We start from the raw sequence: 23,806 nt of genomic DNA on the forward strand, positions 1-23,806 counted from the left end.
CTGAGCCCCACAAGGTGGCCTGGAAGGAACATTGTCCAGAGGGACTGTCTGTAACACCCGTCCTCCCGCCTGGGGCGCTGGTGGCCAGAGACTGGACGAGGGCCCGAGAATCCCTGTAGGTGGGAGGGGGAATGAGGTGAGGGTGAGGCAGTAAGACAGGGCCTGAGGCCAGGGGTTGCATCCTGTGGTCTATCACGCCCTGACCAGGGCTGGCTCTGCAGGGGCCACCCTCCAAACCCCTCTCTCACTCCGTGTGTCTTTACTGGGGGAGGTCAGCTCTGGGTCCTGTTTACCCTCTGCCAGCTCCAGGGACCAGGGACTGAATCAGACCATCTCCCACTATTAAGGGCCACGCTGCCTCTGTCACTTCCAAGTGTCGCGCTCACGTCCTCCTGTAAACCTTTCCCCCCAGGCTGACCTCGGTGTCCCCCTTCAGCCCCTCAACCTGGACCCCCAGGCCTCCCTGCCCTCTTGTCCCTCCCTGCCTTAGCCCTCGCCCACACCCACCTCTTCCAGAAGGGAGGTGATCACACTCCATCAGTCTGAGGGTTTCCCTTGAGCAGGGGTGACCCTTGTCCTGGCAGTGGGTGGTGGAGTTGGCCACTTACCAGCCCCGAAATCTTGGGAATTTCCTTGACCCGCATCAGCTTCTGTTTCTTATCTGTCAGACTAAGACAATAAAACACTCTCAGGGTGGTTATGAGAAATGAGTGAGGCGATATACGTAAAAGGTACAAAACCCATTGAGCGTGACTTGGTTTTAGTATCGTCTTTGGGCCGTGAGTTTCGGTTGATTGTTTTTTTGGCTGCGCCACGTGGCATGTGGGATCAGTTTCCCGACCAGGGATTGAACTCACAGCCCCTGCAATGGAAACATGGAGTCTTAACCACTGGACTGCCATGGGACTCGCATGGGCCATGAGTTTTTGAGAGCAGAGACAGCAATAACTCTTTTTTCTTTTCTTTTTTTGGTGTCCCCTCATGCTCAGCTGTGTGGCCACTTGAGATTTGTTTAGACGTGAGTGTGCCTGTCCAGTCCTGGTCTGTACAAGTTGCTGGGGTGGGACCAGGCAGCAGCCCCCTCAGGTTCAGGCCAAAGTCCCCACCATCACCCACTGTGCCATCCTTGGCCTAGTTGCCTCAGGAGAAAGCCAGCTGCCCCAAGAGATGTCTCTGCATACTGACTGGAGCTGCCTGCACACACTTATTTAGGCAGTGGCATTCTTTGCCTGTAAATTTGGACGGCCACGTCCACTAGGGTTAGAGATACCATTTATCCTTGGTAAATATCAGGCCCTGTGCTTGGTGCTGTCCACACTCATAGTCTCCATCCGAGAGGTCTGATATCTGCCCCAGTGTGCCAAGTTGGTTAGTGGCAAATTGAGATTAGAACCCATGTTGTTACCTTTAGACATGTGCCTAGCTGTTCAGGCTAGACCCTCATGGCCCAAAGGAGAAGCAGCAGTGTGGCAGGACTGCCCTTCCATCTGAAGCCATGTCAGTTGTACTTTTCCCTGCTGAGCTGGCCGAGCCTGGGCTAGGAGAGGAGTCAGGGGACAGTTGCAAGGCCCAGGCCCTGAATGTGAATTGTGAGCTCCTGTTCCTCAGCCCCTGTGGGCTCTTGGCGCCCTCAGCTGCAGCAGTCCCCTTGCACCCTCAGCTCTGTATCAGATCTGCCTTTCATCTCCTGCCTTTTTGTGCCAGTGTTTGGTGTGGCTTAAGGGGCCCTTTCTGGGCTTCCCTGGTAGCTCAGCTGGTAAAGAATCCGCCTGCAGGACAGGAGACCCTGGTTTGATTCCTGGGTCTGGAAGATCCCCTGGAGAAGGGATAGACTACCCACTCCAGTATTCTTGGGCTTCACTGGTGCTCAGACGGTAAAGAATCTACCTGCAATGTGGGAGACCTGGGTTCAGTCCCTGGGTTGAGAAGATCCCCCGGAGGAGTGCAGGGCAACTCACTCCAGTATTCTTGCCTGGAGAATCCCCATGGACAGAGGAGCCTGGCGGGCTACAGTCCATGGGGTCACAAAGAGTCAGACATGACTGAGCGACTAAGCACAAAGGGCCCTTTCTACCCACCTGTTGGGACAGACCCACCCTTGCACCCAGGGCTCCTCTCCTCGTGAGGTCCAATCCATCAGCCTTTTTTTCCTTCCTTATTTCCTTCCTTAAAATCTACTCTCATTTTCACTTTTGTATTCAAAGTCCTTTCAGTTGCAGTTTGTGTAAGATGGGGATGAGGTGCGGGGACGAGGCGGGCTGGCGCAGCGACTGTCTCTATGGACATGTCTGTCCCTGCAGGTGTCATGTGATTCTCCTGGGGAGCTGCTGCTGGAGTGGAAATGCTCTCAGGGGTGGAGAATGGACTGGACCCCCGGGCTGCCATCCCGGTAGGCAACAAGGGATGATCAGGGTGGGGGAAGGGGTGCCTGGGACAGCCATGTCTTTGTTTTTTCTCACTTGGAAATGAATTAGCACTGTTCAGAAAGAGAAGCCTCGGGTTGAGAAAAAGTTGCTCCCAAAAGATCCTGCCCAATATCATCTTATTGGTGATAGAATGGGGATTTACAAAAAACAATGGGGATTGATATAGGTTACCTGAAGACCAAGGATTTCTCCAAAGAAGATATATACCGATGACCAATAACTACATAAAAGATGCTCAATATCATTAGACGTTAGACAAAGACAAATCAAAGCCATAATGAGGAAAATAGAAGTAAAGTCACTAGTGTAGGAAACAAACTTATGGTTATCAGGGCAGAAGGGAGGGGGAGGGATAAATTGGGAGATTGGGACTGATATACACACTACTATATATAAAATAGATAACTAATAAGGACCAATACTTTGGCCACCTGATGCGAAGAGCCGACTCACTGGAAAAGACCTTGATGCTGGGAAAGATTGAGGGCAGGAGAAGGGGGCAACAGAGGATGAGATGGTTGGACGGCATCACTGAATCAATGGACATGCACTGGGGGCATGTCTCCCTCTCCTTCACAAACTCCAGGAGATAGTGAAGGACAGGCAAGCCTGGCATTCTACAGTCCATGGGGCTGCAAAGAGTCGGACACGACTTAGCGACTGAACAACAACAACAATGAGCACCTGCTGTGTAGCACAGGTCAATACTCCATACTCTGTAATAGCCTCTATGGGAAAACAATCTTTTTTTTTTAAAAGGGTGGAGATATATATATATAACTGATTCACTCCGCTGTGCCCCTGAAACTAACACAACATTATAAATCAACTATACTCCAATAAAAATTTTAAAAATAAAATGGTAAGGGAAAATAAAAGCCATAATGAAGGACTTCCCAGGTAGTCCGGTGTTTAAGACTCTTGAGTTTCCATTGCAGGAGGTGTGGGTTAACTCCCTGGTAAGGGAACTAAAATCCCACATGCCAAGCAGTGTGTGTGTGTGGGGGGAAACCATGTTGAGATACTTCTTCATACCTACTAGGATGGCTGTAATGAAAATGGCAGACAATAATAAGTGTTGGTGAGGTGGTAGAGAAGTTGGAACCCCCATCTCTTGCTGGTGGGAGTGTAAAATGGTGTAGCTATTGTGGAAAACACTTTGATAGTTCCTCAAAAAGTGAAACAGTGTTACATACAACCCAGCAATTCCATTCCTAGGTATATACCCAAGAGAACAGAAAACATGTCTACACAGAAACTTGAACATGAATGTTCATAGCAATGCTGCAGCCAAAAAAGTGGAAACAACCCAAATATCTATTAATTGACAAATGCATAAATAAAATGTGATATATCCATGCAATGGAATATTATTTGGCAATAAAAAGGAATGAACTACTGATCCAAGCTGCAACACCGACAAACTTGAAAACATGCTAAGTGAAAGAAGTCAGACACAAAAGGCTGCATGTTGTTTGATTCCATTTATATGAAATGTCCAGAAAATAGGCAAATCCATAGAGACAGAAAGTAGATCAGTGGTTGCCAGAGGTTGGGGGAGGAAGGGAATAGTGAGTGATTACTAATGGGTACAGGGTTTCTTTTGAGGGTAATGAAATGTTCTAAAATTAGATAGTAGAAATGGTTGCAGTTCTGTGAATGTACTAAAAAGCACGGAGCTGTGTGTTTTAATGAGCGGATTTTATGATATGTAAATTATGTCTCATTAAGGCTGTTCTAACAAAAGAACATTTAACTTTTCAAAGAACATTAACATGCATTGTGTTGTCTAAAATAAAAACCAGTGAGATATTTGTCCATAATCCTGTCACCTAATAATTCAAACCAGTTTTTCTGTAATCTCTTCTAGTCCTTTTCCAAACCCTTAGGTAATTTTGACATATGTACTTTTATTATGCTACAACAATCTTAACTCTATTTCCAAAGGACTTTATGTGTATTTAAATATAGGCTTTCTCTAGTTGCAGTGTGCCTGGGCTTCTCTAGTTGTGGCTCACAGGCTCTTTAGTTACAGTGTTCGGGCTTAGTTGCCCCAAGGCATGTGGGATCTTAATTTCCTGACCAGGGATCAAACCCTGGCTTCCTCCCCTGCCTTCAAAGGTGGATTCTTAACCACTGGACCACCAGTGAAGACTCCTATGTATGTTTTATCATTTATTCATTTAGCAAACATTTACCAAGTACACATGCCGAGAACCAGGACCATTGTTGAGGGCACGAGGATGAATAAAAAGCTAGTCCTGCCCTCAAAGAGTACCCCCGCTCCAGTGCTGTAAATCACAAAGTATTATTTCTGTATAACAGATAGGAAATTGAGGCTCAGAGAGGTTAAGTGGAATATCTGAAGTGACCCAGCTGGTGACTACCAGAACTGAGACTAAACCCAGGCTCTGACTGCCAGGTCTAGGATCTTTCTTCCTATAAACCACACTCCTGTTTCTGGGCGTTTTTATTGTTCTAACACAGCACTTTTTGCCTCTTAACTTATTGACTCTCTGTGGAATGTTGGTCATATGATTAAGATGGAAAAATCTCACTCCCGCCCTAGATGAATTACTTCAGCTCCCATATATATAACTATGATGGAGTCAGTACTTAAACACAAGGTTTATATGACTGTCAGCTCACTGAAGTTTGGTTTAAAAAACAAGCAAACAGGCAGTTCCCTGGCAGTCCAGTGGTTAGGACCTGGTACTTTCACTGCTGTGGCCCGGGTTCAATCCCTGATGGGGGAGCTAAGATCCTGTAAGCCTCGCAGCATGGCCAATGAATAAGTAAATAAATTTTAAAAATGAAAACCAAGCAAAAAAACCCCACAAATATCTTTGCAAAAAAAAATAATAATAACAACACCTCTCAGTGTGATTTTTTTTTCTTTTTCTTCGTTCTCTTTATTTTCTACCATTAGCCTGTACTAAATTTTTTCTTTTTTTTAATTAAAAATTTTTGTGGTTTTTTTTAATTTTAAAAAAGAAAACCTTTTAATTAATTTATTTGGCTGCACTGGGTCTTTGTTGCAGCATGCAGTATATTTAGTTGCGGCATGTGGGCTCTAGCTCCCTGACCAGGGACCCCTGCATTGAGAGCTCACCGTCTTAGCCATTGGACCACCAGGGAAGTCCCAGCCTGTCCTAGTCTTACTACATAGATACACGGATTTGTGCTTGCATGGGGACCCACGTGTTTGGCGACAAGCAGAGTGACATTGCAGGGGTCACCACAGGAGCCTCTAAAGACCCGTGCTGTGTCTGGCACCTCCCAGGTCATCAAGAAGAAGCTAGTGGCCTCTGTGAAGGCTCTGCAGAAGCAGTACGTGTCCTCAGATGCGGTGGTCACCAGTGAAGACGGAGATGCGAACAGCATGTGCAGCGCCCTGGAGGCCGTCTTCATCCATGGCCTGCATGCCAAGCACATCCGCGCTGAGGCTGGAGGGAAGCGGAAAAAAGGCACTCACCGGAAGCCTCTGCCTCAGCCTGTCTTCTGGCCTCTCCTGAAAGCTGTCACCCACAAGTGAGAGCTGCTGGGTGGGGTGGGGTTCACATCGGGGTGGAGCTTCAGAATGTGGGGCTCTGGGCTCTTCCTTCCAGGACTTGTCTTTGGAAAGCCACAGGGAGCCCTGTGTTGTGGAGAGGAGGTGGCCTGGGGGAGGGCAATGTTAGACCAGGCCTCAGTGAGCCCCTCAGGCAGTGACCTGGGGCAGTGTCGACCCCCTGGGCCGAGCACCCTGAGTGGAAGCAGAAGCCTTCTTTTCTCCATCCTCTGGCAAATTCTATAGTTGCAACAGAAGCTGTGCGGCCTGCAAAGCCTAAAATCTTTACTGTCTGCCCCTTTCCAGAAGTTTGCTGACCCTGCCTGAGGATGTTTGCATATTTGTGTGCTAAGTATCATACTTGTAAGGAGGTAGGGCTTTTTTTTTCTTAATTTAAGAAGAGCAGCCTCCAGCCAGAGCATCTGAATGTGTGCCCTGAGACATTTGTCTTGCCTGCCCTGCCCTGAACTGCCTGGGCTTTGGAGCAGGCAGCTGGCATGGAGCCTCTCTGGTCTATTAAATGCCCCTGGTGTCTTGTCAGTCCTGCCCCAAGTTGCCCTGTCAGTCTCGAATCTTCCTTTCTGTGCCTACTGCCACTGCCCTGTCTAAGGCTCTTACCTTAATTCTGGGTGGAAGTGCGTTTCTAAGTGTCCCCCTTATCTCCTTCTGTCTTTTCTTCAGTCAGTCAGCCAGACTTTAGCAAGCGTAAGCTGACCAGAGCTCCATCCCTGGGTTCTGCGGAGTATGGTCAGTGCTCCCGTGGAGGAGCCATGCACAGGGGATGGTATAGTCAGAAGAGGGGCGTTTACAGCAGACAGAGACATTTCAGGAGCTGAGTTTGGTACACAAGGGGCCAGGATGGAACACCCTACCCTGAAGTCTGCATAGCTGTGGGCGTGTAGCTTTCCTGAGCAAAACCCTGTAGCCATAGGCTCCCAGATGTCAGGCTGGGGTCTGATTCGCTTGGCTGGGGCCCCGGAACCTGTATCCCAGTCTTACTCTCTACGGGGTTCTAATGCACAGCCAGGTGTGGGCACCATTGCCCAACTCTGCTTCCCCCATTCGATACTCAAGACCCTGTGTTATTACCTCGTCTTGCAACCCACTCTTCTACTCCTCCTCCCCAAGCTGTAACCAGAGCGCTCCCCACTCCTGTGATAGTCTGTTGCTTTTCTCCCCTTTATGCCTTTTTCTCTATCAGTCTCTTACGCCTTGAAAGTTCTCCTTCCATCTTTGCCTCTTGAAATCCCTCAAGGCCCAGCTCAGAGACCCCCTTTCTATGGCATTTTTCTTACTCCAACCCAGAAATGATTGCTTGGCCCCCACCACAGTGCTGCTAATAATAGGGCTCACCTCAGTATACTCTTGAAAAGTCATTACCTGAACCGAGGGTAGGGACCATGTCTTGACCCTGTGTCTTCACAGATCCAACGACTTTGCCCTGGGGGCTCAACAGATGTGTCCCAGATGAGCAGATGTTGTTGGGGCAGACAGGTAGTTGTCATGAAAATGGCAACAATCCTTCATGATACCAACCTAAGAACATTGGGGGTTATAGCTGAATCTTTCTGAATTCCCCTTCAAATGCTGTTACCCAAGAATTTTTCATGCCTATGTATACTTGCAGTCATTGTTCTTGGCTCTTGCTAACTAACCAGTGGATAAAATGACATCTCGGTGACTGGCAGTTGTTTCTTGAAACGTGTCTGTTCTCCATCTTTCCAGACACATCATCTCGGAGTTGGAGCACCTGATCTTTGTGAGCACAGATGTGGGCCGCTGCCGGGCCTGGCTGCGGCTGGCCCTCAACGACGGCCTGATGGAGTGCTACCTGAAGCTGCTGCTACAGGAGCAGGCCCGCCTGTGCGAGTACTACCAGCCCATGGCCCTGCTCCGCGACGCCGAGGAGGGCGAGTTCCTCCTGAGCTTCCTTCAGGGCCTGACATCCCTGTCCTTTGAGCTCTCCTACAAGTCTGCCATCCTCAACGAGTGGACGCTTACTCCACTGGCCCTCTCGGGGCTCTGCCCACTCTCAGAGCTCGACCCCCTCACTACGCCTGGAGCTGAACTGCAGCGGAAGGAGTCTCTGGACTCCATCTCCCATTCCTCAGGCTCAGAGGACATCGAGGTCCAGCACTCAGGCCACAAGATCCGACGGAACCGGCAGCTCACCGCCTCCTCCCTCAGCCTAGACACGGCCAGTTCATCCCAGCTCTCCTGCAGCCTCAACTCTGACAGCTGCCTCCTCCAAGAGAATGGCTCCAAGAGTCCAGACCATTCCGAGGAGCCCATGTCCTATGACTCAGACCTGGGGATGGCCAATGCTGATGACTCGGACATGTCTCTGCAAGAGTGAGTTCCCCTCCCCCACCCCTTCCCCTTCCTTCCTGCTTCTCTTCCTCTTGTCCTCCCGCCCTTCCTGGAGCACGTGATTGCCTGTCACTGAACTCAGGACTCTGTTAGGGCAGAAAGACAGAGAGGCCAGAGACTCTCCCCCAGGGACCAGAGTTGCTGGGAGCTGTACCTGGAGGCAAACTGAGGCTAGTGGGGAGAATGCATAGAATGCATTTTTTTTAAATATTTATTTATTTATTTGGCTGTGCCAAGTTAGTTGCAACACTTGAGCTCTTCCATCTTCGTTGTGGTATGCAGGATCTTTAGTTGTGGCATGGGAACTCTTAGTTGTGGCATGTCGGATCTAGTTCCTTGACCAGGGGTCGAACCCTGGTCCCCTGCATTGGGAGCATGGAGTCTTAGCATGGTCCAGCAGGGAAATCCCTGGAATGCCTTTAGATGGGGCTCAGAGCTGGGTCCAGCCCCAGCTCTGTCCTAGGTGACCTGTGACAAGTTAGTCTCTCTGAGTTTCAATGTCAAATATCATTGTCATCTTCATCTAGAGAGAAGGAAACCAGTAGTTCAGAGTGCTGTGTACAACTTCCAAAAAGTACAGTGAAGCACAGTGCACAGCGTGATCTTCTGGGACCTCACAGAAGGTCTTCTGGAGGACACAAAACCCGGGTGATGCCGGCACGGGAGTGGCAGGCAAACAGAGACGAGGGAGTGTGTGGAGGAGGAGGACATGGAGTGACAAACTTGACTGGAGACAGGCGCCTGGGCAGAGCCTTCCTTCATTCAGGCTTTTTAACATTGATTTTTGATAATCCATTTTTATGGTTAAAAAAAAAAAATCTAAAATGTGTACAGTGAAAAATCTCTCCCACCCCTGTAACCATACATATTTTTCCAGTGTCTCTAAATCTAGCTATACCATGTGTGAATATATAGATTTGAACTTTTTCTTTCTTCTTTTTTTTTAATCAAAGTATAGATGATTTACAATGTTGTGTTAGCTTCAGATATATATATATCCTTTTATAGATTCTTTTCCTTTATAGGTTATTATCTTTCTTATTTCTTTTTTTGGTGGCGCTAGTCTTCTTTGCTGCACATGGGCTTTCTCTAGCTGTGACGCACACAAGCTTATCTGGTTGTGGCACATGTGGCTCACGGGCTCTAGAGCGCAGGCTTAGTAGTTGGGGTACATGGGCTTGGTTATCTCGTGGCGTGTGGGATCCTAGTTCCCCGACCAGGGATTAAACCCACGTCCCCTACACTGAGGTCAGATTCTTTACCATTGGACCACAGGGGAAGTCCTTTATCTCTTGCTTCTTATTTCCCCGCTTCTTTCCACAAAAGCTAGTATAAATTATAAATACACCCTTCTATACCTTACCAGGGCTTCCCTGTGGCTCAGTGGTAAAGAATCTGCCCTCAATGTAGGAGACCCAGGTTCGATCCCTGGGTTGGGAAGATCCCCTGGAGAAGGAAATGGCAACCCACTCCAGTATTCTGGCCTGGAGAATTCCATGGACAGATGAACCTGGGAGGCTACAGTTCATGGGATCACAAAGAGTCGGACACGACTGAGTGATTAACACACACACATACCTTATTTGGGAGATCTTGTTATATCGGAGCTTCTTTTTCTATTACATATTTGTCCACTGTATGAAGGTACCTTAGTTTATTGAATCATCCCTGAGTTTAATGGACATTGGAGTTCAGGGTTTCTACAAATAACCTGTGAATGTGGTCCTTTAGGTCTACGCGAGTTCTCTCTGTTCAGTAATTTCCCAGAAGAAAAATTACTGAACCAAGGGGTAGATTAATTACTAATTTTCACAGATGTTGCCTATTTACACTTCATCAGGGGTGTATGCCTGTGTCCTCTCAGCCTTTACAACAAAGGGTATTAGCAAACTTGGATGTTGGCTCATCTTATAGGTAAAAACGGTAGCTGTTTATGAAGCATTCCCTCCAGGTAGGACCCGTTTTTCCACCAACTGTGTTAGGACCTTCTTTCCACAACTGCTGTCCCCGCCCTTCCCCCCACCTTGGTTCAGGTCTTTACAGGGCTCCCGCCTGTGTGGGAATCACACCAGGACTGGGTGTCTCGGACTGGCCTGGAAGCAGATCCAGTTTCAAGCCAGTTCCACCACTTAGAAGCGCAGTGGTGTCCTGCATATTGCTAACTCTTTTTGAGGTTCTGTTTATCTTTTTTTTTTTTCCCCAGAGTATAGTTGATTTGCAATGTTGTGTTAGTTTCTGCCATACAGCAAAGGGATTTAGTTGTACATATATATCTATCCACTCATTTTTAGATTTTTTTTCCCATATAGGTCATTAGAGTATTGAGTAGATTTCCCTGTGCTATACAGTAGGTCCTTATTGTTACTGTAGTTACTGTTTCATTGTTCCTTTATCTTTAAAATGGAAATTCCCTCATAGGCCTGTTTGAGAGTCAAATGAGATGCCCGTCAATCAGTTGCACACATAAGAATGTGTAGTAGTTCCCAGAAACGGCTTCTGAACATCAAGCACATCAGATGGAATTTTCACGTGTCCAAATGGAAGGATTAGATATAATGTTCTGAGAAGGAGCAACCCCTGCCGCAGAGATGGCAGGGCCCGAGGCGTGGCTGACTGTCAGCCACCTGTCCTGGCCTTTGGTGCTTCTCTCCCCCCGCAAACCAGCCAGTCTTCTCTCGGTCATGTGTCTTGCCTTTATCTTTCATGTGTCTTGTGATCGGAAAATTCCAGCTTAAGGTTGTTGAATCAGTGACCATCCACCCTCCTTCAGGGGAAGTGTTGTCCTGGGTATTCTGGGGGAATGAAAGGGAAGAAGAGGTCAGGAAGTATAGAGCCACACTGGACAGTGATGTGGGGAGCCAGACACCACACACACAGAAGCACGCAGCCAGCACCACCGTTCTTAGAGCATCCACAGAGACCAGCGTTTCTTGGAGCGTATGTTTTAAGGGAGATTCTCACCAACACTTGAAGAGTTTACTTAAGTTAATGTGTTACTTAAATGTATGTAACTTAAAATTGGGCATAAACACATTGTGCTTGAACTCTTAGAACTATAAAATCAAAACATCTGCAAATTGGGAATTCCCTGGCAGTCCAGTGATTAGACCTCCATGCTTTCACTGCCCTGGGCCCAGGGTTCAATCTCTGGTAGGGGAACTAAGATCCAGCAAGCTGGGCTGTATAAGAAAAAAACAAAACAAAACTACAAATCAGACATGAAGTGCAAAACCCATTTCAAATGAAATTTATTAATGTTTGGCAGAAACCAATTTACAGTTTACCTTGTGAAGAGAGGATTAACTGCCTCTCACAGCTTCTTTTGCATTCGTTGGGTCTGGATTATAATTATCCCTGAGAAGCATAGGTACAGTCTCTAGTGGTAAAGAGTGTGGACTCGAGCCAGACTGCCTGAGTCCTCCATCAACCAGCTTTGCCAACTCAGGCAAGTTAATGAACCTTTCTGATCATGATGTCCTCATCTGTAAAATAGGGGTGAGAATGCTTCAAAGGAGTGCTGGGGCGATGCAGCAAATAGAGATCTTCAGGTGCTTAGAACAGTGTCTGACTCAGCATGCATGCTGACCACGTGGTGGTGTCATTTTACTTCTGGGTACCTGTCACATGAGCTCTGCTTGTCCCCATATCCACTGCTGAAAAACCTTGCTTAGTAATATTTGTCAGAGGTCACTGTCATGAGGCCTTCCGTTGGGGAAGAAATGGTTCTTATTATATGCAGCCCACCTCTGTGCTTTTATTAGTGGCTCTTGACTGCCAAATAGTACCGTGTATCACCACCACAGTTCGCATGTTCAAGAAAACCACAGGCTCAGAATTGCTTGTCAGGGGTCCTTTATAAGGTGACCATTCAGATTCTCCAGGCCATGCTTTTTATTTACTTTACACATATAAGTACTCATAATACATATATTTTTCCGCCAGGTTGCTCTCTAAATGAAAGCACAAAGTTAGAAATTTTTTAAATAGCAAGTTTTTGGTAAACAGGGCCTTGCACCAGACCCCAGTAGAAGGACTGTAGCAGTTTCACAGTTTCATTTCTTGGTTTTTCTTTTTTTCACTGTTTCATTTCTATGTTGTATTTTAGAAATGCAAATACAAATATAAAACTGTCAAAATGCTTGACAGTTTTCTTTCTTTGCCTTTGCTTCACAATCTCATCTCTATCCCTTTTTCCCACTTGATGTACATGTCTCTTATTCTCACTGGGTCCTGAAGACTGGTACCAGTTCTGGTGAAGCTCTGTGAACTTGATTTCCCCTTGCCTTTAGTTTTGATTTGACAGAAGCTCTAATTGATCACACAGGCTTCTTGCTGTTTGGTGGCATTTCTCTAGGCATTAAATCGCTCACTTATTCTAACACCCCATCCATTGTTGTCATTAAAATCTTTCTTCTAGATCAGGACTCATGTCTATTTGATAACCATTTTGACAATGCTAGTAAGTGTTTCAATAAATCTTCTCCTTTGCTTACATTTTTATGTTTGTGTACAGGGAGGCTAAGCAGCCTTATCAGTAATAATGAGGTTAGCATTTATCGAGTACTTACTTTGTGCCAAACCCTGTACTAAGCACTTTACCTATATTATCTCATTTAATCTTTGTCAGAGTCATAGAAGTTGGACGCTGTTACCATATCTGTTTTTCAGATAAGGGAATTATGTCCATGAACTTCATGTTCACATTGTGGGGCCCACAGCCACATGCTAACCAAGGCTAGGTGGACTCGGGGAGCCCTGCTGTTAATCACTCACCACACCACCTCCTGGGAGCCCACAAGGAGTCGCGATCTCACAGAGGACCTTGTCAAAAATCTGCCTCGCTAGTTCATTTCAGATGAGGTCTCAATCTGTCCCAGCAGTTTGGACACATACAATTGGTTAGCAAATGTCCCTTCCTCCTTTGCTGGTGGAAACAACCCTTTTCTCTGCAGAACTCATCATTGCCTTCTCCCTACAAGCTGCATCTTGCTGCACTCTTGGTTTTCTCATGGGTCTGTTTTTAGAGTGCAGCTTTAGAGCAAGAATGATCCCCCACAACTCTCCCATAAATACAACTATACCTTTCTCGGACAGGTCATCCATTTATTTGCTGTGCTGTGCTTAGTTGCTTAGTCATGTCCAACTCTTTGCGACCCCATGGATTTCTTTGTCCGTCGAGATTCTCCTGGCACGAATACTGAAGTGGGTTGCCATGCCCTCCTCCAGGGGATCTTCCCAACACCGGGATCGAACCCATGTCTCCCACATTACTTATCGAGACAGAATTCACATACCATAAAATTAACCATTTTAAAGTGTAGTTTTCAGTGGTTTTCACTATAGTCTCAAGGTTGTGAATTCAACATCTATACTATCTTTTTTTAAAAATATTTATTTGGCTGCATTACGTATTAGTTGTGCCACATGGGATCTTGTATCTTTGTTGCAGTCTGCATGATCTTTAGTTGCAGCATGTAGGATCCAGTTCCCTGACCAAGGATCGAACCCAATCCCCCGGCAATGAGAGTGCAGAGTCTTAGCCACTGGACCACCAGGAAAGTCCCCAGCATCTACTACTATCTAATTCAAGAATATTTTCATCCCTTACCCATTAGTTATAAGTTTACCTATTTTGGACATTTAATATCAATCAAGTCATACAATATGTGGCTTTTTGTGATTGTCTCCTTTCACTCAGTACCGTGTTTTCAAGGTTCATCCACATTATAGCACATATCATGGCCAAATAATATTCTTTTGCCCATTGTGTAGATATACTACAGTTTCTTTATTTATCCATCAGTTAATGGGCATTTGTTTTTTTCTGCTTCTTAACTATCATGTTGCTATGTGTATTCATGTACAAGTGTTCTGTGTGGACATATGTTTTTAATTCTCTTGGGTATGTACCTAAGCATAGAATTGCTGAGTCCAGTAGTAACTCTATGTTTAATATCCTGAGGAACTATCAAATCATTTTCCACAGAAGCTACACCATTTTACATTTCCACCAACAATGTGTAAGAGTTCCAGTTTCTCTACATCTTTGCCAATACTTATTATTCTCCACCTTTTTTATTATAGCCATCCTGCTGGGCATAGAGTAGTATCTCATTGTGGTTTTGATTTGTATTTCACTATTGTCTAATGATTTTGAACACTTTCTTGTCTTTGTTGGCCATTTGTATGTTTTCTTTGGAGTTATGTCTATTCAAACCCTTTGCCTATTTTTTAAATGGCTTTAAATTGGGTTATTTATTATTAAGTTGTAAGAGCTCTATATTCTGGGTACTAGACCCTTAGATATATGGTATAGTAATATTTGCACATTGTGTTTGCAAATATTTCTATTAGATATATTTTTTATGAGTTGCTTATGCACTGGGAGAAGGCAATGGCACCCCACTCCAGTACTCTTGCCTGGAAAATCCCGTGGACAGAGGAGCCTGGTAGGCTACAGTTCATGGGGTCGCTAAGAGTCGGATACGACTGAACGACTTTGCTTTCACTTTTCCCTTTCATGCACTGGAGAAGGAAATGGCAACCCACTCCAGTATTCTTGCCTGGAGAATCCCAGGGACGGCGGAGCCTGGTGGGCTGCCATCTATGGGATCGCACAGAGTCGGATACGACTGAAGCGACTTAGCAGGAGCAGCAGCAGCTTATGCATTAGATGTCATATCTAAGAAACCATTGCCTGATCCAAAGATATGAAGCTTTATGCTTGTTTCCTTCTAAGAGTTTTATAGTTTTAGTTCTTACCTTTAGGTCTTTGATCCATTTGGGGTTAAATTTTTTTTTGGCTGTGCCATGCAGCTTCTGAGATCTTAGTTTCTAGACCAGGCATTGAACCCGGGCCAAGGCAATGAAAGGGCCAAATTGTTACCCCTGGATCGCCAGGGAATTACCAGGATTAATTTATTTTTTACTATTCATTCATTTATTTAGCTTCATCAGGTCTTAGTTGTGGCATGTGGGATCTTCATTGCAATGCACAGATTCTCTAGTTGTGGCCCATGGGCTCAGTAGTTGCGGTACATGGATTCTCAAGTTATGGTTTGTGGGCTTAGTTGCTCTGTGACATGTGGGATCTTAGTTCCCCAGCCAAGGATTGAACCCACATCCCCTGCATTGCAAGGTGGATTCTTAACCACTGGACCAACAGGGAAATCCCCGGGGTTAATTTTTTTGTGTGGTGTGAGATAGGGGTCCAACTTCATTCTTTTGCATAGAACTATTCACTTACCCCAGCACCATTTGTTGAAAAGTCTGTTCTTTCCCCACTGAAATGTCTCAGCACCTATGCTGAAAATCAGTTGCCTAGAAATGCGTGGGTTGGTCACCTCTTCTTGACTAGAATACTTTAAAATGTTGTTTGGGGTTATGATGGTATAAATAAGAGCAGAGCTCACCTAGAAGGCAGTCAGATGAAAACTTGAGATCTGAAATCCTTGCTTCCATAAGCCCACATGCGGGGGACCTTGATGTGTCTTCTGCACCCACTCTAAGCCTTTAAGGCAGATGTGTGCAATCTCTTGGGCTCCAGACAGCTCTTTTGACACCAGACCCTGCATTTGTCCGTGGTGTCCTCACTGGATTCATAAGCAGAGGTGGAGACAGCAAATAGGTTTACTTCAGAAACAGAACTTGGATTCTCTGAAGCCTCAGGAGGAGGGAGGGCGGAGCAGCCACTAACCAGTGCACATTCTAGAAGGTATAGCAGTGTGTGTGTGTGTGTGTGTGTGTGTGTGTGTGTGTGTGTACACAGTGTCACAAGGGCAGTGACACTGGCTCCCTTGGCCCCAGACATACCACTGAGAGGCAGGAAATGCCAGTCCCATCAGGCACACACCCCATGTATGTGGGCACATATACCACATAGCTTGTGTACACTGTTCTCCAGCAGCAGCTTCTGGAACTGTGAGGCTTCTCTGGCTCCACGCCCAGCCCATCACCCCAACCCTGCTGCCCAGTTCCTGTTCCATGGACAAAGAGGATCCTCACTTCACCCCAGCCCACATCCCAGGGAGCAGAGTCCTGGAGCCCAGCCCAGAGACACCATTCACCGAGGCTCTGCCGAGGTCGGCGTGGGGGCAGGGACAGGCCACACAGCCATTTAGCTGAGCAGACTCGCCAGACCCACAGTTAGCCTGCTCAGAGGGTAAAAGACAGGCAGTTCCCATTCGCCTCGAGTCCTTTTCTCTGCTTTGTGAGTTTTGTCACCTGAGACCCTGGGCCACACAACTCAACCTGGCCACTGAACCTGCCGAAGTCCCAGCTGGAGAAAAGCTTTGGTGGGAGGGTCTGTGTGTGGGAGCTGGGAGCACCGCCATGACTAAGGGGGTAATTTTGTTCAATCACAAAACAGCAGTTTTCCACTTAGCCTTGGGCATTCGAGCTGACAGCCCCATCACCCGGGTTTCTTTGTTTAAAAACTTTCCAGGGTGTTGTCGGAATTCAGCAAAGCCCAGGTAAACTCTGTGCCAGCCAACGGACCAAGCCGAGAAACGGAGGTTCCCACGCTACAGGCCCCGCTCCCTGGCCTCGACACCAGCACGTCCCTGCCCCTGGAGGAACCCGCAGAGCCCTGCCACGCCCTGGCCTCCTCTGGGACTGGAGATGGGGACCACAAGCAGGAGCCGCTTGCCCAGGCGCCCGGCCCCCTGGGCTGGCTGCAGCCGGGCCCTGCCCAAGGTATTCCTTTGGGGAGCGCTTCAGGCCAGCAGCCTCCTTGTCCTGTGAGAGAGGCCACCAGAGCAGCCGGCCAGGAAAGCGGCCAGCAGAAGCCCCCGGAGGATGACGGACCTCGGCTCAGCCTTGTGGTTCCCTCCCCCACCAGTCTGGTGAGTGGTATAAGCTGAGTTTTGGGGGGAAGGGGCGGGAGGAAAGGGGGTGTTGGTGAATGTCTCAGAGCCAGTGTAGGGTTTCCCCAGCTAGGGACCCCAAGTGGTCTCTGCCTTCTCTGAGCCCCCTTGCCTTGCATGGTTTGGTATTAACATCACGGTGATGGAGCTCATGTTCGGTGGGGTGTGAGTAGTGGATGGGAGCCGAGCTCTTTGCCCATCACATCCCATGGTGTCTCCTATCACCCACACACCCACCCCGTGGAGAAGGTAGTTCTTGCCCAACCACAGACTCTGCTGTTCACCACAGACACTCACCAGCTTATGCCTCACTGAGCTTTGGTTTCCTCCTCGGTGCTTGTTATTGTTTATTTATTTACTTAGCTGTGTCAGGTCTCAGTTGAGGCATGCGGGATCTTTTGTTGTGGTGCAGGGATTCTCCAGGTGGCTCGTGGGCTTACTTGCTCCACAGCATGTGGGATCTTAGTTCCCCGACCAGGGATCAAACCCAAGTCCCCTTGCAAGGCAGATTTTTTTTTTTTTTGCCACTGTGTCTTTTTTTTTTTTAATTGTTGAACTTTTTATTTGATATTGGGGTATAGCTGATTAACAATGTTGTGATAGTTTCGGGTGAACAGCAAAGGGGCTCAGCCATACATATACATGTATCTGTTCTCCCCCTAATTCCCCTCCCATACAGGCTGCCACATAACATTGAGTAGAGTTCCATGGGCTATACAGTAGGTCCTTGTTGGTTATCCAATAAATATAGCATCCCAAACTCCCTAACTATCTCTTTCCTTCCCCTTGGCAACCATAAGCGTGTTTATTGATCACATTAAAATGAAAGCATTTTAAATACGTATTTTAAATAAAATATAAAATTAAAGTTTTAATTAGTTAATTAAATAAAACTTTAATTAATGTTTTAATTAAAATTAAAGTTATTAAAATTAACTTCACTTTTTAAACTTTCTTTAATGTGGGTCCTGTAGCATCTAAGATGACCTATGTGGCTTACATTGTGTTTCTGTGGGACGACACTGTTCTAGAATAAGCTATTCCAGTGTGTTGATGACCTGAAGAAGCCCGCCTTGGGACTGTCCTGGAAGGAGCCCTGAGGGTGGAGGCCGGAACTGGGGGCCCTACTACTGTGAAGCAGTAGTCAGACTGTGCACTCGAGTTCTTATACCATTTCGCATTTGTTCTTGGGTCATGAAAAGCAGAAGTAGGAACTGGAGTGCACGTGTACCCACACAAAACCCAGAGCTCATCCCAGCTGTGTCTGGGGCTCCTGTTGGGCATACAGTCTTACTCTTTCAGCTCCATCCACAAACGTCCCTCCTTTGGCCTGTAGCTTCCAGATTCTATAACTCAGGATGGGCCAGGGCCATGAAATAGACTACAGGAGGCACCCCCACCCCTTCTTCTAACAGCTTTATTGTGATATAATTCACATACCATGCTATTCACCTAATTAAGTGCATAATTCAGGTTTTTTTATTCACAGTTGTACAACCATCACCACAGTCTAAGTTTAAATATTTTCATCTTCCATAAAAGAATCCCCCTACCCATTAGCAATGACTCCTGTTCTTCCCTCCCACTCTCCTGCCTCTCCTCACCTTGCTAAACCCTTAGCAACCACTAATCTACTCTGTCTATAGATTTGCCTGTTCTGGACATGCTACATATAGAGAATCATATGATCATATTTGTGATTGGCTTAGTTGCAATTAGCAAAATGTTTTTAAAGTTCATCCATGTTGGGCCTGTATTAGTACTTTGTCTTTTTTTTTAATATCCCATTGTAAATTCCATCATATGGATGTATCACATTTTATTTATCTATTCATGAGTTAATGAACTTTGGCATTTTTCCTACTTTTTGACTATTGTGAATAATGCTACTATGAACATTCATGTATAATTTTTTGCTCAGACATATATTTTTAACTTTTTTGGATGCATAGCTTGAAGTAGAATTTTGGGATCATATTGTATCTCTATATTTAACCTTTTGAGAAACTGCCAAACTGTTTTCCAAAAGCAGTTGTCTTGTTTTATATTTCAACCAGCAGTGTATTTCTCTACATTGTCACCAACAGTTCTTACTGTTTTGTTTTGTTTTTTTTATACAAGTGGTATCTCATTATGGTTTTGATTTACATTTCCCTGATGACTAATGATGTTGAGCATCTTTTCATGTGCTTATTACCATTTGTGTTTTTCTTTGAAGAAATGTCTATTCAAAACATCTGCTCATTCTTGGGAATTCCCTGGTGGTCCAGTGGTTAAGGCTCTGTGCTTCCAGTGCTGCGGGCACAGGTTCAGTCCCTGGTCAGGGAACTAAGATTTCCACATGCCATGTGCCATGGCCAAAAAAAGATTGCCCAGTCTTAAATAGGGTTATGTAATAAATTACATTTTTTTTTTTGTATATTCTGGACACTAGACCTTTCTTAGATAAATGATTTGCAGATTTTTTTCTCCCATTCTGTGCATTATCTTTTCACTTTCTTGATGGTATCATTTGAAGCATAAAAGTTTTGAATTTTGATGTAGTCTCTTTTTTGTTGCTTGTACTTTTGGTTTCATCTCTAAGTACTCCTTTTCTAATCCAAGGTCATGGAAAGTTACTCCCATGTGTTCCAAATGTTATAGTTTCATCTCTTACATTTAAATCTATGATCCAGTTAATTTTTGTATTTGGTAAAAGAATGGCGCCCAACTTCATTTTTTTACATGTGCTTATATAGTTATACGAGCACCATTTGTTGGAACGACTTTTTTTTTTTAACATTTTTATTTATTTATTGGCTGTGCTGGGTCTTCATTGTGGCTCAAGGGCTTCTCTAGTTGTAGCATATGAGCATGGTTGCCCAGCGGCATGTAGATCTTAGCTCCCCAACCAGGGCTCAAACGCACATCCCCTGCATTAGGAGACAGATTCTTTACCACTGGACCACCAGGGAAGTCCCTGGAAAGACTACTATTTGCCTGTTGCATTGTCCCACTTTCCCCTTTAAACATTTTTTTGAGGAATGATGTATTCAAAGCACCCAGATCCTCAGTGTACACCTCAGTGAATACTTATATATCACATACACTCTGTAACCATCCCGATTGAGATATAGAACATTTCCAGAAACTAGAAGTTTCTCTCCTGCCTTCTTCCACTCACTGCCCCCCCACTCCAAAGGAAACCACAGTTCTGACTTGTAGCCGATAAAGTCTTTCCTGTTATTGAACTTTATATAGATAAAATCATATATATTCTTTTACTTCTTTCACTGAACGTTATATATGTGAGATTCATCTATAGCCTGAGGTTCTTTTCCATTGTTCTGTAGTATGCCACCATAAGAATACAGATTCTTTACTACTAGTGCCACCTGGGAAGCCCATAGAATATATCACAATGTCCTATATATTCAATTCCCATAATGTAGTCACTGTCCCGTTAACAGACGTTTGAGTTGTTTTCAGGTTTGGGCTATTATGAAGAAAGGAGAAATGAGCATTCCTATACTTGCCTTTAGGTGAACTCATGTATTTGTTTCTGGGTGTGCATCTAAGAATGAAATTGCTAGGTCACTGGGTAGAAGCCTGGCATGCTGCAGTCCATGGGGTTGCAAAGAGTCGGACGTGACTGAGCGACTGAACTGAACTGGACTGAACTGAGACACTGCCAAAGTTTTCAAAGTGCTTGTACTAACTTATACTCGTGTTAGCAATGTGAGCATTTTCATTGTCCTTCATCATAGTCAGTGGTATTGTCAATCTTTTACATTCTGGCTACTCTGGTAGGTGTATAGTAGGGTCTCACTGTGGTTTTAATTTGCATTTCCCTGATGACTAATGATACTGATACCTTTTCATTTGCTTTTTGGAAGCATTCTTTAAAGTCACTGTCCCATTCTTGAATTGAGTTGTGTGTTTTCCTTATTGATTTGTAGCAGCTCTTTATATACTATGGATGTGTCTTTTATTGGAGAAAAAAGTACATATATATATTTAGCAAATATGTTCATATAATCTGTGGCTGGCCTTTCAGTTCAGTTCAGTTCAGTCGCTAAGTCATGTCCGACTCTTTGCAACCTCTCAACGGTATCTTTTTAGTATTATTTATTTAGCTGTGCTGGGCTTTGATTGTGGCATGTGGAGTCTTTTTTTTTTTTTCTAGTTTCAGCATGTGGGGTCTGGTTCCCTGACCAGAGTCAGACCTGGGACCCCCTGCATTGGGAGTGTGGAGTCTCAGCCACTGGACCACCAGGGAAGTCCTATCAGTCTTTCTGTTTCTCGATCAATGTGTTTTGTGTCTATTTTTAAAATCTCTTTCTACCCCAATGCTATGAAGGCTGTGGAAATCCCTGTATTTTCTTCTAGAAGCTTTCTTATTTTACCTTTTACAATTAGGTATGTGATCCACCTGAGCTTATTTAGATCTGGTATGAGGTAGGTGTTTTCCACATGGATGTCAGGTTGACCTCGCGCCGTTTATTGAATGCAACTATAAATCATGGAGCCATGTATGTGTGGATCAGACTCTCCGTTTTTGCTATCCCAAAGGTGACTTCAAGCCCAGAATGTCACAAGGCCCTGAAGGCTGTGACTATGAAAACAGCAGCACACACTGAGGTTGAAGAGAAAGGCTCTGCGGCCCCCACTAAAGAAGAGGGATGCCCCCTGGGGTTGGTGGCTGTGGGCCCCAACAGGGTTCCCCAGAGTGGCCTTAACCAGGGTGCGTTCACTCCTGTCCAGGGCTGGCTTCTGCTTTGCAGGCTCAGACATCCTATCTTGCCAGGGTCCCAAAGCTGGTGGACGGGACAGCTTGCTTTGTCAACAAAAATCTTCCTCTGCTCACCAAGTTTTGACACCTCCCCCGACCCCACCTCAGCCTCCATGCAGCTGCTCCCAAACCCAGCACCTTCCAGCCCTGGCTTTTACATTTTTTTAAATAAGGTTACTTATTTATTTATTTTCGACTGTACTAGGTCTTCGTTGCTGTACACAGACTTTCTCTAGTTGTGGTGAGCGGGGGCTGCTCTTTGTTGGGGTGCGCAGGCTTCTCATTGCGGTGGCTTCTCTTGTGGAGCACAGGCCCTAGGCTGTCAGGCTTCAGTAGTTGTGGTTTGCAGGCTTAGCTGCCCTGTGGCATGTGGGATCTTAGTTCCTGGACCAGAGATCGAACCTGTGTCCCATGCATTGGCAGGTGGATTCTTAACCAGTGGCCCACCAGGGAAGTCCCCCAGCTTTTACATTTGCTGTTCCCTCTGCTTGAACTGTTTCCCATCTCACTGCTTTTCCTTAGTGTCCTTTCAACCTTCCCTGACCACCCTGTTTCAAAAACACCCTCCCCACTGACTCTCTTTCCCTCTCACCTGCTTCACTTTATGACACTCCTCACTTGGTTAGATTCTGTTATATCTTTGTCTACTTGTTTATTGCCTTATTTCTGTCTGGAATATTGTCTGCATGATACAAAAGACCATGCCTGGTCCCTTAGCTCTGAGCACTGTACCGGAGAGAGAGTAGGTATCAGTGAATAGTTCTTAAGTTCTCCAAAGACTCTCAAGATGCTAGCTTGTAAGTTTATACGGAGGAATGCTCCACCACGGAGGGTGCATGGGGCAGGCAGGTTGGTCCAACCAGCTCATCTGCTGCCTCCTGGCCAGCTTCAGGGGAGTCTGGTTGCTGGAGGGTTGCTTGGGGAACAGGGCATCAGAGCACCAGACGCCAAGCCCAGTGTAAGATGCTGGTCCCTCCCAGGGCCTGTCCCCAGGGGGCGGCTGTGTGCCCATCCATCCCCCTTGCTCAGGAGACAGTCCCTGTGCTGCCCCTGGGATTCGACTCTCTCTATGCTGCTGTCACTTCATCATTGCTGTTTATCTGAGAGCCAGTCAGTCTTTCTTTAAAACTTTGTTTTTAATTAATTTTATTTAGAGCCCCAGCTATGGGCCCAGCACTACGCTTGGTACAGTGATGGAGCAGGACAGAGGCCCTGCTCTCTGGAGACAGACACTGAGCTAGACAAAGGCCTTCTGCATCATAATTACACTTGTGTTAAGTGCTGGGAAGAACTGGAGTGACTCTGTGTATGTGGCATCCAGAACGTCGTGAGTTGGTTTCTCAGTCTGACTCCCAGAGGACAATCTGACTTCTAAGACTTGGCTCCAATCACTGCCCTCAGAGACCACTGACCTCTGGCATGTGGTCCCCTCCCCCAGATCAGGGTACAGGCAGTCCTTTCACCTGACATGATGAGGACAGACTAAACAAAAGGGATTTTTTGAAAGTGGTCCAGAGACCTCACATCTCACTCCTCTGCCAGACCGCTTTCAGGGATTCAGCTGTTGTGCGTAGCATCCTGGTACCTGTAGTTACTCCACATGGCCTTCTTCTGTCAGGTCCTGGTGGCAGGTGCTGCTCTGGCTTAGATCCTAGGTCAATGGTGATTTCCCCCCACAGGGAATGAGCCAGATGGGTGGCCCTGAGTGAGCAGGAGGCAGGAAGGTGGGGGGCGGGGAACAGTGGTGTGCTTCCCCCCTCCCTGGAATAACTCGGGATCCTGGAGTGGGGCACAGTTATAGAGCTCAGTCCAGGCCCATGTGCAG

At 46.1% G+C, this 23,806-nt stretch overlaps 1 protein-coding gene across 6 annotated transcripts in view; it reads left to right on the forward strand.

Annotated features, from left to right (window-relative positions):
- Positions 1–23,806, forward strand: part of PLEKHM1 (pleckstrin homology and RUN domain containing M1) — a 56,094-nt gene that overhangs the window by 4,311 nt on the left and 27,977 nt on the right. For 3 of the 6 annotated variants that reach the window (XR_014078873.1, XM_081577031.1, XM_081577028.1), the window contains exons 2-4: positions 5,710–5,957; positions 7,702–8,328; positions 16,790–17,189. Coding sequence is in view for 5 of the 6 variants with exons in the window: in XM_081577028.1 (XP_081433154.1) it covers positions 5,710–5,957; positions 7,702–8,328; positions 16,790–17,189 (1,275 nt within the window). In the remaining variant the exon portion in view is untranslated. Of the gene's footprint in view, positions 1–2,300; positions 2,390–5,709; positions 5,958–7,701; positions 8,329–16,789; positions 17,190–23,806 lie in introns of all 6 variants that reach the window. The other 3 variants (XM_081577029.1, XM_081577032.1, XM_081577033.1) reach the window with 3 other exon arrangements.

Source organism: Giraffa tippelskirchi, chromosome 3, assembly GCF_054371585.1.
Source record: "Giraffa tippelskirchi isolate mGirTip1 chromosome 3, T2T-mGirTip1v1.2.pri, whole genome shotgun sequence".
NCBI lineage: Eukaryota > Metazoa > Chordata > Mammalia > Artiodactyla > Giraffidae > Giraffa > Giraffa tippelskirchi.